At 49.1% G+C, this 16,203-nt stretch overlaps 1 protein-coding gene across 1 annotated transcript; it reads right to left on the bottom strand.

The window, feature by feature from the left end:
- Window positions 1-14,536: 14,536 nt before the first annotated feature.
- LOC117864612 (uncharacterized) lies at window positions 14,537-15,809 on the bottom strand. The gene is made up of 3 exons (XM_034748739.1): window positions 15,729-15,809; window positions 15,179-15,608; window positions 14,537-14,541 (listed from the first exon to the last, which is right to left on the bottom strand). The coding sequence occupies exons 1-3, from the start codon at window positions 15,807-15,809 to the stop codon at window positions 14,537-14,539; spliced, it is 516 nt and encodes a 171-aa protein (XP_034604630.1).
- Window positions 15,810-16,203: the final 394 nt, after the last annotated feature.

The following is a 16,203-nucleotide window of genomic DNA, read 5'->3' as shown; positions in this document are numbered from 1 at the left end:
CAAGCGCCAGGCCCCCGCATTAGATTCTCCTGCCGACTGACTGTTTGAACTGAACAAGCGTTGCAAGCGCAGCCGGAAAATTTTCAAAAAAAGCACGAAAATGAAACGCATAAAAATCACTTGGATCACGTATTCACAGCGTCTTCTGCTGGCTGATGTCCTCCTAGACGACGGTCTGCTGGATCGGAAGCAGCACAGCCCAGCTCGAAGCTGCGTCCTAGCAGGCTGCTAGCCCATGTGTTGGGTAGAGCCCAGGTGGTGAATAGTGGGCCGCTGCTGGGCCGGAAGTTCGTACGATTATTGAACTTCCGTTCGATAGATAGGGACACCCGTCTTCCTCCTCCGTCCTCTCATGTCTTGTCCGCGTGCTCATCGTCTCCAGCCGCACCATCCGCAAGAGCAAGTTCGTGATTGATTTGGTTGGTTATATTGGACGGAAATAGCTAACGTCCGGGCACATGCTTGCGTGGTTTGTGCCCTCAGATGAGCAAAAGCAAGGACTTGTTCAAGCCCATCCATTGCGTGCTCCTCCACGAGAGCGAGGACATAGACGGATAGACCCCTTCCTCTACGAGTCTGCCGGCGCGCCGTCGCTGGAGTAGCTCGAGGCCGCGCAGCGCCTGCACCCGAGCGATGCCACTGTCGACCACGACTCCACGAGGAGTCCATTGAGCTTCGCCTCGCACGCCGCTGGCACATGAACAACGACGACTACGAGGGGGGGGGGGGGGGGGGGGGGCATAAGACGGTCAAATTTGTCCGTCCATGTGAGTTGGAAAAGGAAAATAAGAAAAGAAAAGAAAATGAGAAGAAACATTATTTGAAACGGAGAATTCACATGTCTCGATGTTAAACTCTGCCCATGGATTCCTGTTGCTTCCCTGATTGGCTGCTATTTGAATATTCTTGCCTGGGAGTCTGTTTCATTAGATGAAACCAAACATTGGCGAACTGCCAATGCAGCTCATTGTTGACTCCAACTCTTGAAACCCTGATATATACGCGTAAGTGAGAACATGTACAGAACAAAATTGCAGTCGCTAGATTTCTGTCTTATGGGATGTATGCTGAGGCCTTTGTGTTGGGTAATAAAATTATCATGATACTTCGTTTTCTTTTTTATTTGATTGATTGCATTACACTGAGAAGTTCATTTCATCGGTACAGAAATGGTTGAAAATTATGACAGAGCAACCATAATAGAGTTATCCGTTGTTATTTTGCTTGTTAATATATAACTTTAGTTACTAATTGTTCTTCAATTTTAGATATTCTGGTTTGGGTTTGTTCGTTTTCTCTTGAAAAAAGTATCTAAAATATTAATACATCAGAGATTGCTCTTGCTGAGCAAACATGGGAGGAAGCAAGGGTTGTGTAATCCATGAATTGATCACTACTCATGGGCTCGTGATTGCAGAAGGTGGTCTTTACTTTGAGGTTAATAAATGGATTGGACACAGGCATATAATAATTAGTAAAATTCATAGCGCAATTAACCGGTGAGATTATGATCATCCTTCATCTGGTAAGGATGAACCGTGTTAACATTAGTACTTATTATTTATGCAATGATGGTTCTTGCATAACAGAAGCAAAACTATATATGTTTGTTGATATCAGACTGATATGAAGTACTTGACAGCCAAATGCTAGACGAACTGAAATTTCAGGATGAAGATCGGAGCACAATCTAAAATAATTGTTACAGGACCATAATTTTTGTAGCTTATTTCTTTGGAGATATGAAATTATGTGGGCATGGCCTGGCGGACGACCAGCAACGAACGAGACGGCATTGTTAGGCTATTGGTCCAATTAATCTAAACTTTTTTGTGGCTGTAGGCTTTCAAACATTGATAGCTAAGGCCGGATTTCTTATCCTTAATCTAAAAGGAAAAATCTAAACGTTGTGGGTCCGTGTATCTGTCCAACTCCTGACCCCCATTTCTGCAGCTTTTTGAGTGGGTGGTGGTCGTGTTACGTTGGATGTGCCCATACATTGACGCATCCCTGTTGATCGATCACACGCTGATATTCCGAGCGCAATATGTAGCACCACTTTTACGCAGATGATCGCATCTAGAAAGGCCGACCTGATTGTGTTCACCGAGAAGCTCGAACAGTGAGATCCGGCTGCCATGGCCACAACCCACACCCACAGATCACCGCTTCCCACTTTACCGAACGATTTCTTCGGGCCTGTTTGGCTCCCCTCCTCAAGTTCAGTAACCATCACATCGGATGTTTGAATACTAATTAGAAGTATAAAATATAGACTATTTACAAAATCCATTGCACAGATGGAGTCTAATTCGCGAGATGAATCTATTAAGCTTAATTAGTTCGTGATTTGACAATATGCTGCTACAGTAAACATGTGCTAATCATGGATTAATTAGGCTCAATAAATTCGTCTCACGAATTAGTATAGGGGTTCTGCAATTAGTTTTATAATTATCTCATATTTAATTATTCTAATTAGCATTCGAACATATAATGTGACACTCCTCAAGTTTATCTCCTCGTATCAAACACCCCCGAAGTGATGACGAGGGACCCGCGGCCATCGCCTACGTGTGTGTGCGTGTGCTGTGGTCTTGTCACTGTGTTCGTGCAGGCTTTTAAAGTGTTTTCTCCCGGCCGTCTGAGCACTTACCTACACCTCCCAAAAAGGTGTCATGTTGCTCTGTTTGGCTTGCAGCAGTCTCTGCTCTGCTGAGTGAGAAGCTTTAAGCAGCATTTGCTGCTGGCTTGCTGCTGCCATTTGTGGGTGCATGGGCCTGCCTGCCTGCAGGCTTCTCAGTTCTGATGTCACTACAGCGATGCGTAAAAGTCAATATGAACTACTCCTAAAAATACCAACCTTACGAACCAGTAGCAGTTTCAGTATAAAATTTAAAACTTTCAGGCAAACAAATGTTCCAGGACGAAAAAAAACTCCACACGGAGACTAATTTCAAGCTCGTCGGCAATGATGTAGCACGAATGCATGCCACTCCTGCAATGCATGCAGTTCATCCGGATCAATGTTTCCACAGGACAAGGGCCCCTTGCTCTTGGTGGGGGAGCTGAGGTTGACGTCCCCATGGCCCTGGCCCTGGCCATGCTGCCGCTGCTTCCACCGGGCCCGGCGCCCCGGCCCCAGGACGGATAGAAGAGAGAAAGATGGGTAACAACTAGATTACGATCGAGAGAGACGTCTCCCGGGACATGGAAATCGACGGTGCATCTCCCGGGTGCTTTGTTTCGAACATGTATAGGTCCGTGTCAGCGATCAAGGTGATATTGACTGTGTGCGGTCGCAGAGATTGGAACTATGGAATTTTTGACAATGGAGATGATATATGTATATTTGGGTTGACAGGTGTGAAGTCACAATTGTGCCTGTCATTCTACGGAATAAAGCTTGTTTGTTGAAATCTAGATGAAAGAATGCAACGAAAATGAGCTTTCTTTATGATGTTGACGGTGGTATTCCTACATGAGCACCATGTCATAGTGACATCATCACGGCAGTCGCTGAAGGGATTTTGCAAGTCCAGAGACATCGTAGGCTACCTAGCCGTTCACCCCTAACTCCCAACTTTGACACTATCCAACAAGAAGATTTTCCATCACATCATACTTGTGTACATGCATGGAGTACTAAATGTAGACGAAATTAAAAATTAATTGCATAGTTTTGTTGTACTTTGCGAATCTTTTGAGCCTAATTAGTCAATGTTTGGACAATAATTCACAAATACAAACGAAATGCTACAGTGTACTACAGTGCTGTAACAGTAATTTGGCACCTACAAACTTTGGCAACTAAACAAGGCCTATGGTTCATGAATCATGAGCCAATTCCCTACAAGCCACTAAAAAAATTCCCAATTCCATATATACCATTAAAAAAATTTCGGTGCCTCTTATACCATTGTATCAATAAATCAGTGCCTCTTATACCATTGGATCAATAAATCAGTGCCTCAATAAATCGGTGCCTCTCATACCGTTGGATCAATAAATCGGTGCCTCTCGTACCATTGGATCAATAAATCGATGCCTCTCGTACTGTTGATTTTATCAGGCCTCAACGCCACTGCCGTCTAGTTTTGCTAAAATGGAAGCTAACAGCAAGATGAAATAACCATTTTACCCTCCCTCGCCATCTCTCTTCTCAAGCTGAATTCGTTGACTTTGCTCTGGCGAGTCTCGCGGTAAATTCCCTCTCCTGCGCCCGTTAAAGGATCAGCGCCCCTGGCTCATTCAAAGCAAAACGCAAAAGAAGCTCAGAATTTTTCTGGCCGATGCGAGGCAGCGGCGGCCATGGAGTATGATGCGCTCGCGCTTGGCTACCTCAGCGCCGGAGTCCTTGGGGTTGTGCAGGCCGGAGTCCTCCAATCGATGCCGCGCACAGCACCGCTGCCGCTCGTGCACGGCCCTCCCCTCACGAAGCGCCCCCACGCGTGGAACGGATTGGGGAGGAACGGATCCTGCACGCACGACAAAGAGGAGAGGAGCGGCCTGCGGCCGCCGTGCCTTGCGAAGACAGGCTGCTTCATGGAACCTGCGCGCACGACAAGGATACTCCTCCATGGCCGCCGCCGCTCCTGTGCTGCTGTCGAAGTCGAAGCGGCCGAAGATGCCACCACCCGCCGCGCCAGGCCTGAGCTCCGTGGCATCAGAATAGGTGGTGGTGGGCGGTGGTTCGGTTGGCATGCGGCGTAGAGACGGTTGGGCAGATGGCGTTTGGGAGCGGCCCGACGAGAAGTCGCGATGCGGCCATGGGGGCGGGGCGACGTCCGACGGCCGACGGCCGCAATAGTGGAGCAGCGGTGATTTCGCGGCTCGAGCGCAAAGCATGACAGGAAAGGGAGAGGAGGGGTATTAGAGTCAATTTTGTAAATAACCGGCATGTAACGGAGACTTTTAACTCCAAAACCTGACGGAAGTGGCACGGAGCTCCAATGAAAGTTGACTTGACTTGATGGTACGAGAGGCACTTGAACTTTTTTAATTGTATGCATGGAATTGAGAATTTTTCAGTGGCTTGTTGGGAATTGCCTCGTAGTTCATTGGAGCTGGTTACAGTCGATTTTGACGCAAAACGAAGAGCGCCCGAATGCAAACTATTTTAAATATTGATTGCAAATTACTTTTTATGTGTTAAATATGGATATGTCCCTAAAAGCTCCCTAAGGATTTTCAAGCCCGAGTTCCAAGCGTGCACGGTACGGTACAACGACAATGTGTACCGCAAGCTACGCACTATATAGTTAGATTCTAGCTGGATTTTGCTGTGCATCCAAATCGGGTAGGTTCCCTTTACAAACCGACTCGATTCGGATCTAAACCGACTTAAGTTGACCATGGGCCAACCTATAGAACCACCCCTTCAACTCATACCTCGCATTGCTACCCTAATTTTGACGAGCAAATTAATACAATCCACAAAAACATAGGATGCAAGGTATTACACCTCGCGCTTGCCTTAACATGTCTAATCCTTTTATCCTCCAGTGTTACTTTCAAGCTCTTCGTCTCGTGATCCCCTCTATGAACAAATCAACCATCTCGGACCAGACAACGCCTCCACTTTTCGCTGATGCCACTTCAACTTGTTTCCTAGTGAACTCATGGTCTAACCATGAGTCCTTTGAGATTGTCGCGACCACTATGGACTCTGCAGCCGCTGCCTTGGGGGAGGTTCGGACCTTATTCGCTGGGGGTGCACTGCCACTCCGCCACCATGTGAAGCCCTATGCTTGCCCACCACCTGCCTTGTGCTCTTACCGGCACACGCCTTCCCTTTGTCCTTCGCCCCTTTCCATGAGGGGAATGTCTTCATCAGAGTCGACACTAATGAGTTGGACTCCACAAAGGCGGAAGCCAGACTGGGTCTCTCATCAAAAGGCAGGCGGGGGTTCTGCCAAGGATTTTCTTCATCAGCACACCAAACGGGTGAATTCAACAAAAACAAAGAAGCCAGTGAGATTGGAGAATTGAGTATCTTACACTACAAGATATACAATTATTCCTAAGAGTTTTTAATGAGTGCCCAACAGTTTTGATGCTTCCTACTATTTTTCCTGAATGGCTGACAGTTTTTCTAGTGTAATTTGCCTCTCTCCGAACAATTTTATCAAATCACCCACAATGTAATCCCCCACAAACTCATTTCAACAGTTATGGTAGGTAGTTATTCAAATGTACTAGAAACTGTTGGCCATTTGTAAAGAAACTATCGGGAAAAAGTAGTATTCTTGTAGTGTTACTAGGTTTGCTGGCCTCTTCAAGGAGTACGGCTTGGGTACACCCCTATCCTTCACCTAGCCAGGCACTCGAGTGATGCGAATGCGAAGAGGGAAAATGTGTGGTGCCATGTTCATCGCACCCCTTCAACTTTTTGAAGGCGTTAACCGCGAAACCCTAAGTCAACATAGTCGACGACGATAACTCATGGAAGACACTAACGGAATCAGCGGCATGATACCTCTTTGTGCGGATGACGGTCTTTGTATGGTTCTCTTTTGGAGACGAGGGAGGAGGTGCATCGGGTCAGGGCAGAGGACGTGCGCCGGGTCACGTAAGATGGGTTCACGGCGTGGTAGGGGAAGACCGGAAGAGGCACACTGGGGAGGAGCATGCGGTGTGGATGACAAGAAGGCCGACACCACAGAGCTGAGATGCGTAATGTGATAGATCCAGCAGCGGTGGTGGTGCACTGCTCCTTCAAGACTAGGTTAGGGCTGAGAGAGGAATGGAAAATATTTGAAGGACTTGGTCGATTTTGATATGGAGGAGCACCTTATAAACTGGAGTAAACACATCTGAAAAGACCGTTGACAAAAAACCGCTGCAAATAATAGAAGATAAGTGACGGGCAACAATGGCAACTGACCTCTTTGTGGCATGTTACAATAGTTTTTTATAATGGTCTTTGTTGAGGCCCATTTAAGGTAATGAGCGATATTGTGGCTGAGGCCTCAATGCCTAGTTGGAAGACTGTTACCAATTTTGTTATGTGTAACGTACTTCTTTGGTTCATTACCAGTATCACGTTATCTATGTCGTGTTTTTACACGGTGATATTTACACCATTGGAAGCATGGGAATGCAAATTGTTTCAAAATTTATTGCAAATTACTTTTTATGTGTTAAATTTGGATGTCCTAGAAAAAACTCCTTGGGGATTTTCTCACCTATAAGGCCCCATTTGGATCACATTGTAGATTTTGAAAATCTAGATTCTTGATGGATTTATAAAATCTGGATTTTGGGCAAAATCTGGATGGACTTGTTTGGATCACTAGATTCTAGAATCTGATTTTATGGCAGCTTAACAAATCAAGGCTCGAGTGGGGGATATAGCTCAAGCGGTGGGGATGTAGTAGCAGGGGGCCCGCCGGTGCCTGGGTGAGGATGGGTTGCGAGGAGGCGACGCAGGGGATGGAGCTAGAGGCGGTGGACTCTATTGGCGGTAGGCAGCGATAGGGAGAGGATGCCATGGTACCATCCTCCTAGCCACTGGAAGGCAGGCTCCTCGAAAGCCGCACCATGAAGGAGATGGAGATGCCTACAGCGATCGGCAAGGTGGAGGCGAGCTGTTAACACTGTTTTTTGACCAGAGTCAACCATTGTGGATAAGGTTCTGATAGCCAATGAAGGAGAGAGAAAAAGACCATTGATGACTCCGCGTTGACCAAGATTAGCCGCGGGTGACCAGGTTTAGAAGCCGATAGAAGACTGAAGGGGGCCAGTCCGAAGCGAAATTGACTCCACCAAATAAAATAAAGTGTGGAGATTTGTCTTTAGTAGTTTTTAGAATAGCTGTAATAGTCATGTTATAATCGACTAGAATTTTAGTTTTCTCTAGGGTATAAATATAAGCCCATGAGCCTTGTAATCGAATAATCATCAATCAATCAATACAACCTTTCGACGCCACGCCGCCAAAATCTTAGGAGTAGGAGTAGAGTAGTTTCAACGAGTTCCTTCTTGCGTGCACGTCTGCATCGGTTTTGATCTCAGGCGAGCTTGTAAGTACAATCACCCGGTCATTACGACCTCTATCAGAAATTTATAAGTTAAGTCTTATATTCTGATATTCAGTTGTGTGGCTAGTTATCGAGTTATCTTAGATTGCAAGTAGAACTTTTTAGGCTTTGTCCAATATTCTGCTTGTCTTCGATGATTGCTCACAGTTATTGAGTCGTTTGATTTTATTAAGTTGCATCGTATTGATCTCTTAGTTTTATCAAGCGGTCACAGTTATCGTACGACTTAGATCAGGTTAAGTTGTCTTCATTGGCTCCTTGACCTTCTTTAAGCGTTCACCAGTTATTTGATCATATCGGCTAGTTAGATCTTGCATGCCTTTATTGCTTCATATATGCTAGGTCCGATAGATCTTTACTCCTGCCCCTCGTATTGCTAGCCATCGGATCCCTGACGTCAGAACGCTATTGTTGAGAGCCAATGCATTGGCTGGGTATCATCCATATTTCATAGAAGTGTGATGACGTTATTAGGCCGATAGGTGCGTGTACGAGGCCTTGCTACCACAAGCTTGTCTGTTAAGTTAATGGGTCGAAGTTAATGTCCTCTGCTTCATGTTACCTTGTCTGAGTTCAATACACTTATCATGACATTGATTAGATTCATTAGCTTGATCAGCTTGTAAGCGGTAGGCAAGAGGTCCTTGTTGCTATGTTCTAATCTTTTAGTTTAACAGATTGATGTCAATATCCTCTCATTCATGTTACCTTGTCTAAGTTCAATTACACTTATAAAGACATTGACTAGATATGTTAGTCTATCTGATGTGCACATAGTTTGCAAGGGTTCCTTTTATGACTGTTGTTTTACAATGCTTCTATCTTAGCCCGTCGGCTCATATAGCCGATGGCACATGCCATTAATACTTTATTTATTTACACCGCATGATTACATTGAATATATATCTGTTATGGTGTTTATTTGAAGAACGCCTACTGTCGCATTCGTAGGTGAGGACGATAGAGAAACCAAGAATTCGAAGCGACAAGAGGGTTTTAGACAGATTCGGGTCTCCGGAGAGTAATACACTACGTCTTTTTATGCGTGGATTGCATTGTTGGTTTGAGATTTGATGCCCTCGGGAGGCTCCCTTGGCCACCTTATATAGGCTGATGACCTAGGTTTACAAGTTAGTTTGAATCTAATCTACTCGGTAGTTACATGGAAGGTAATCTGAGTCGGACTACAATACACGTTCCACGATATCCGGGCAGATTTGAACTGTCTAGTTGCCTTATCATGTACTCCAAGTATCTCCATGTCCTTGGCCCGCACGCCCTGGTCGTGCAGGACCACTTGTTAGGTCCGACCACTATACTGGTCGGTAGGGACCCATGGGGTACCCATATCCCTTAAACCCCCGAGCGATGTGTAGATGAATAGGAACCTGAGGTCATCACAGTGAAGCTTGGAATGTAGTTGGGTGAAGCTGCGATGGTGTCATGGTGATGGAGAGGCTGTGCAATGCTTAAAAAAGAAGAATAATTTGAGTGAACACACAGCCATCATGTAGAGCGAAGTCTAGTGCCAATTTGATGGATGTTGGGCATCCAATAAGTCAAAGCGAAGGATATGGAGGGCATCGCAAGACGCACTCCATAGGAGTAGCCCTCGAGCATTAAAGCGATTAGTATAATCGGTCCAATGGTCTAAAAAAGAAAGTTGATCCCAATAGCAAGTCCAAGTGCCTGAACACAAGGAAAGGCAAAGCCACAGAGGCGTGTCGACAAGAAATAAGCACCAAGCCCTTGAGGACGAGGACTGAGGGAGCCACGGAGGCACTCTGACCTGGAATAGGCACACAGCCCCTGAGGACGAGGACTGGCGGAGCCACTAGGCACACCGACCTAAAATAGGTGCCCAGCCCCTGAGGACGAGGACTGGCGGAGCCACTAGGCATGCCGACCTAAAAGAGGCGCCCAGCCCCCGAGGACGAGGACTGGCGGAGCCACGGAGGCACACCGACCTGAAGTAGGCACCCAGCCCCCGGGGACGAGGAGTTGCACAGAGGCACGCTGTTGAAAGCATAATGGTAAACCTGCAAAGTCCGTCCCGCACATGCTGCGTTAATAGAAAATTTGCAGATTCCGCCCGACGCGTTGCATCGCAATAATGGGAGGCCCGCAAATTCCGCTCGTAGGTTACGATGTCATGCCCCTAAAAAGCGCAAGGGGTCATAGAGCCATTTCATTTCCATCCGTAACACTCGTAGTGGCGCCGCCACAGTCCATTGAGCTCATCGCCGCCGCGCTCGCGAACCCTAGGCCGCGCCGTCGCAAGTCCCAATCTGCTCGCACACATTCCGCCACCGCCACTCGAGCTGTCGCACTGCCGTATGCACATCAAAACCCTAGTGTCCATCAGATTCAAATCGCAAGGCTTGGAGACCGAAAAAATGGCGCAGGCGCACATTCCAGATCTGACGATAGTGTGGGTAAAGTCCATGATGACCAAGGAGCGCATCCAGTCGCTCGTTGACCGAGGCCTCCTTGGGCTGCAGGCACTACTGGATTGGAAGCCGACCGCTAGCCAAGAGTTCCCATCAGAGGACAAGATGGAGACGGTGGTTTTCATGCCGTTCTTCGAGCGCGGGTTTGGGATTCCGTGTGGAGACTTCTTCCGCGGTCTACTCCACTACTACAAGATCGAGTTGGTACAACTGAATCCCAACTCCATTCTTGATATTGTTGTCTTTATTCATCTGTGTGAGGCGTATCTTGGCATCATCTCATGTCGTTGTCAAGATTAGCGGATCAAGACTACGGCTAGTAAATTTCTTTTATGCGCGTAAGGCTTCGAATGATGGCATGGGAAGATACAGGTTAGACTGGTTCGGGCAAAGAAAGCCCTACATCCAGTATGAGGAGCTGCTCGTGTTGCCCACGCGGGGTCTGTAGTAGGGGTTACAAACAGGCGAGAGAGGGAGCTGGTCCCAAGTCTCTTGGGTGTGCACTGATGCTCTAGAGGCGAGTGTGTGGGTTCTGTTGGCTTGAGAGTCCTCCTCTCTCAGGGCCCCCGGTTCTCCTTTTATAGCGCAAGGAGAGCTCAGGGTTACAGATGAGCCAGGTGTGAGGAGAAATAAAAGAGATAAGCTAAGTAAAGTAAAGTACAAGGAGAAGGACCAAGTCCCCGGGTCGCCGCCTCCTGCTCCGGCCTCCGGCTCCTGTCATTGCGTCCACCAGAAGAGGGCGACCGTCTTTGGATCCTGTCGACGATCTTCCTGGCGACCGCTGCCGCCAAGCGTGATGATGGTGTTCAGTCGTGGCAAATGTGCACGTTGGGAGAGACGGCTGACCCCTGTTGTCCTGCTTGCGGCCCGCGGGACACGGACGTCGCGTCCCTGTCGCCGGATACGTGGGGCGCGAGAACGGGCGGAGCTTCCTCCTGTGCTGGGCAGCGCATGCCATGAGTGCCCTATGATGAATCAGGGGGAGCCGCGGCCACTGTAGCCTGTGCGGTTGTGGCTACAGTGTTCCGCCCGGGTAGTTGTGACGATCACGTTGAGGGGCGCGGGCGCCTTTCTGTGCGCCAGAGCTGCGGCGCATTTATGGCAAGATCGGTGAGGGGCCCACAAGATCCGTGCCCTCGCTTGCCGGTCTACGCCCGAGGCGGAGCCTTGTCTTGTGGGCCTGGATGAGTCCAACCTCCTACGCCTGGGGTCGGACGAGGTGGAACCTTGCGGCGAGGGGTCGGGCGCATCCGACCCTGGGACCGTGGGTCGGGCAACGCGGATATTTGCCATCGAGGGGTCGGGAGTGTCCATCCCCATGGCCCTGGGTCGGGCGAGACGGAGCGGAATGTTCCCTGCCCATGCTGGGCCGGCGGCAATCGTCATTACCGCCGGTGGGCCTGGGCCTTCATGATTGTTGTTTTAAGGGGCATTAGGAGGTCGTTAAGATTTCCCCCCAACACCTCACATTTCGACCTTTGGAGATATCTGTATCAACTAAAGATTATGGCAACCAAAGGGAAGCAGCAGCGAGTAATTGGTGGTTGTGGATTTTTGTTGCAGCCGAAGAAAGTGCAAGAATATTTTGATCTCCAGCTGAAAGATTCCAACAAGGGCTGGCACAAGGAGTGGTTCACCATTGCCAATCAGCAGCTTGAGCTGCTGCCACTTACCGGCTACGGGCCGATAGTCATGCCGAAGTGGTCGAACCAGCCGACCTCGGAGGAACAAGTGCAAGTGAATCAGTTGCTGGCCAAGATTGCCGACCTGAAATCACGGAGGCTAACAGCTAGGGCCGTCAGCATTAACTTTAGCCAAAGACTGATGCATCCTATCAAGCACCGAGTGCACCCGGCATATGAGTACGCAGGGCCGGAGGACTTGACCTGGGAGGTCCAGCATAAGGTGCCCAAGGAGAAGATCATCAATCGGGTGTCCGAGTCCTTTGGGGGCGTTATCAGGGACAGGAGCTTCCCTAAGGCTTACTCATTAAAGCATCCACCATCCAAGCCGGTATGACCTATAACGGCATTGATTCTGCATACTGCTTGTGCTGTTGAATTGTTTCTGACTTTGCTTGTTGATTGATTAGGACAACGAATTTATATTCGTTTGCCCGGCGCCACTTCCTAGAGGGGCCGAGTAGCGGAGGCCCAAGGTCCGCCTGACCAACGAGCCCAATGAGGCACATGCCAGCCTTTGTGTGGGAGTCTGATTCCTCCATTAGGTCGAACGAGGGCATAGAAGAAGAGGTCGGCTAGGCCACAGACACTCCGCCAGTTGGGCGCCGAACATGGCAAGCCGTGCAAAAGCATCCTGCCTCCAAGGCGCAGAAGTCGAGCTTCATGAAGAGGAAGATGACCAGCAAGAAGAGGGAGAAAGCTGCTCCAAGCACACCTTCCACAGCCAGGTCAGCTAGCAAGGCAAACAAAGAGTTCAACATGATGAGTCCGGTCGTCAAGAAAAGGAAGTCGGAGCTCCTTGAAACCACCGCGGCTGACGCAGAATGCGTCAAGGAGGAGCTGAAGGCGCAGATCCACGAGGATCCAGTGGGGATGCGTCAGTACCGCCACCACTATTGTGCCCAAAGTTCACGGTGACGAAGCACCATGTAAGTGCAATTGGCTTATGTTGTCTATCTTGTAGTTACTGTTGGTGCCGCCTATTTTGTTTGAATTGCTTGTCGCACTGGCGATGCAGGATTGCCGTGCTGGCTGATGAAGCTGGTGCGCAGCTCACTAGTTGCTCAGCCTAGACCGAGGGGATGAGCGGTCGAACTGTTGATCAGTCGCGGCCTCCGAAGGCTAGAGTAGACAAAGAAGGTTGCACCGGAAAAGTCGTGTCAGCTCCCATGCAGCAACATGATGAAGCCGACTCCGGGGCTGCGGACATTGCCATGGTCAACCCCGAGGTCAAGCAGGTTGCTGATGAAGAGGCCGGAGTCGATCCTCACTAGGAGGAATTGCCTAGGGATGACCCACCACCGGAAGGATCCAGCGGAGGCGCTGACGTCGGTGTACACGGTGAAGAGGATCTTGAGTCCTTGAAGTTCTCCAGGTCGGGCCTTGTTGGGGACGCAGCGATAGACCAGAAAGCTCTTGCCGAGCTGCAATAGTCTTCCGCGAAGATTACCGAGTTTTTGAATGTAAGTTTGCCGCCACCCCAGAGGGCTTGTATCTGAAATCCAGTATCTTTTCCGAGCTCTAACTATTTACTATGTATGCAGGGTCTAGCTGAACGTGCACAACAGAGGGCAGACGCAATCCACCAAGCCGAGCACTACCGGCTGTAGGCAGAGCAGCTCAAGGCTGACCTCCAGAGGGCTAGAGTGGATGCCGCAAAGCATGCCGACCAACTCCTGCAAAAGGACTTGGACCATGTCGTGGAGAAGGACGTGCTTACCGCACACTTGAAAGGTACATTGTGCTGACCTATTGAATCAATTTTGTTCTTGAAGTATTGGCGCTGACATAAACTTGGTTGAATGAGAATATGCCGCGGTGAAGGAGCAAAGGCTCAAGTGGCACCTCAAGGAGTGCGAGCACTCGAATCCACACCTTCAGCAAGAGCATGATACGGCGGTCGATCATGAGTATGCAGTATCGCAAAAGCTGACCTATGAAGCCAACGTGCGCAAGAAAACTGAGCGCCGCTTGGAGGCTGTTGTACGTAATCTTCAGCAGGACCAACGTGTGATTGCAGGGCTAGACGTGGAGCTAGAGGATCTATGCAAGGCAGCCAGCTACGTGATGGATATGGTCCAGCCAGAGGTCGACCCAACCGCACCAACGCCACTGCTGGATCACCTCAAGGCTGCACCAGGTCGGCTGAAGGTGCTGTTGAAGGACACCGCGGTGGAGTGCGTTAAGAACGTCTTCGCACTGCTGGCAACACACTTCCCGCGACTGCCCTTGGAGTGTGCGGCGACAGGAGTCGCGGCCGACTTCAATGCGGACTTGCTTCCCAAGCTAGCGGACCAGTACCAGGATGTAGCAAAGAACATAATTAATGATGTGGACTTGTAAAAGTAAACTTTGAGGTGTATCAATCTGTGTGATGAAACATATGATGTAATGAGCTTAATCATATGCGGAGAAAAAGAAGCTTCATCCCTCTCTTGGTGTATATGATAGGACAATGTGTAGTTGAGGCCTATAGCCGCTAAACGCCTAGCCTTTCCTGACCAGCATCCTACTGAGATCGGATCTCAAGCTTGTAGGAGGGGTGAACGCAAGGTTGGCTAGGTTTTTATGAGCTAGGATGCTGACCACACGAGTTAGTTGTATTGCCTTGAGAGGGGGAGGAGAAGGATGCGTGACCCAGAGGTCGGCGCCTGGGGGGAGCCCCCGAGCTTGAGAGTGAGTAGTCTGTCGAACAGGTCGGATAGCCCCCGAGTGTCAGGAACAGCTCAGGAAAAAGGAACAGTAAGGCAGTAGGTATGCAAAGAACCACTAAGGTTTTATTTATTGAATATAATGGGAAAATAGAGTACATAGCTTTTAATCTAAGGGTAGAAGTGCAGTGGATGCTCAATGTTCCATGGATTGGGGACACCTGAGCCGTCCGCCCATTGGAGTCAATAGGTGCCTGGTTGGATGACTTATTTGATGATGAAGGGGCCCTCCCAGGGGGCGGCCAGCTTGTGCATGTTCTTGGTGGACTGGATCCAGCAAAGAACCAAATCACCAATGTTGAAGCAGCGTTCCCTGATGTTCTGATCATGGTAGCGACGTATCTGCTGCTTGTGGCATGCATGCCAGATGAGGGCCACCATGCGATGCTCTTCAAGGCTGTCGTTGTCGACCTGCTGACTATTTTCTGCCTTGCCTTCCTCATAGTACTGGATGCGTGGGGCGCCAAAGGTCATGTCGGATGGAAGGACAGCCTCTGAGCCATACACCATAAAGAAAGGGGTGTAGTTGGTAGCCCGGCTCTTCTTTGTTCGTAGGCCCCAGATGACATGGGGTAGCTTGCGTAGCCAGTTGGTGGCGTACTTGGATGCATCATCGAAGATGCGAGACTTGAGGGACTGGAGGACCATCCCATTCGCACATTCGACATGACCGTTGCAGCGCGGGTGCGCTACAGAGGAGTAGTACACATCGATGAGATTGTCCTGGCAAAAGTCACAGAACTCAGAGCCTGTGAACTACTTGCCAAGGTCGGTGATGATCGTATTGGGTATGCCAAAGCGGTGCATAATTTCCTCCATGAATTGAGCGGCTTTAGCCTTGACCTCAATCCACTTGGTGAATTTGTCAACTGCCACGAAGATGTGGATGTAGCTGCCTGGAGCGGTCTTGAAGGCTCCGACCATGTCTAGCCCCCAGTATGCGAAGGGCTAGGATAGTGGGATGGTGCGTAGGGCCTGAGCTGGTAAGTGTTCCTGCTTGAAGAAGAATTGGCACCCTTTGCACCTTTGGACGAGCTCCTTTGTGTCGGCTACCGCCGTTGGCCAATAGAAACCAGAGCGGAAGGCCTTACCGACCAAAGTGCCCAAGGTGGCGTGGTTGCAGCATGATCCTGAGTGGATCTCTTGCAGGAGGTCGAGGTCCTCGCTACGTAGAATGCACTTCATCAGTATGCTTGTGGATGCAGCTTTCCTGAAGAGCTCCTTGCCGATGACGACGTAGTTTGCACTACACTGATCTTATTTTTCATGCTCTATTTTGTCCTCTAGCGCCATCTGGTCGGCGATCAAGGCTATGAAT

Source organism: Setaria viridis, chromosome 7 (genome assembly GCF_005286985.2).
Source record: "Setaria viridis chromosome 7, Setaria_viridis_v4.0, whole genome shotgun sequence".
Taxonomy (NCBI): domain Eukaryota; kingdom Viridiplantae; phylum Streptophyta; class Magnoliopsida; order Poales; family Poaceae; genus Setaria; species Setaria viridis.
This window is presented reverse-complemented; position numbering and strand designations above follow the sequence as displayed.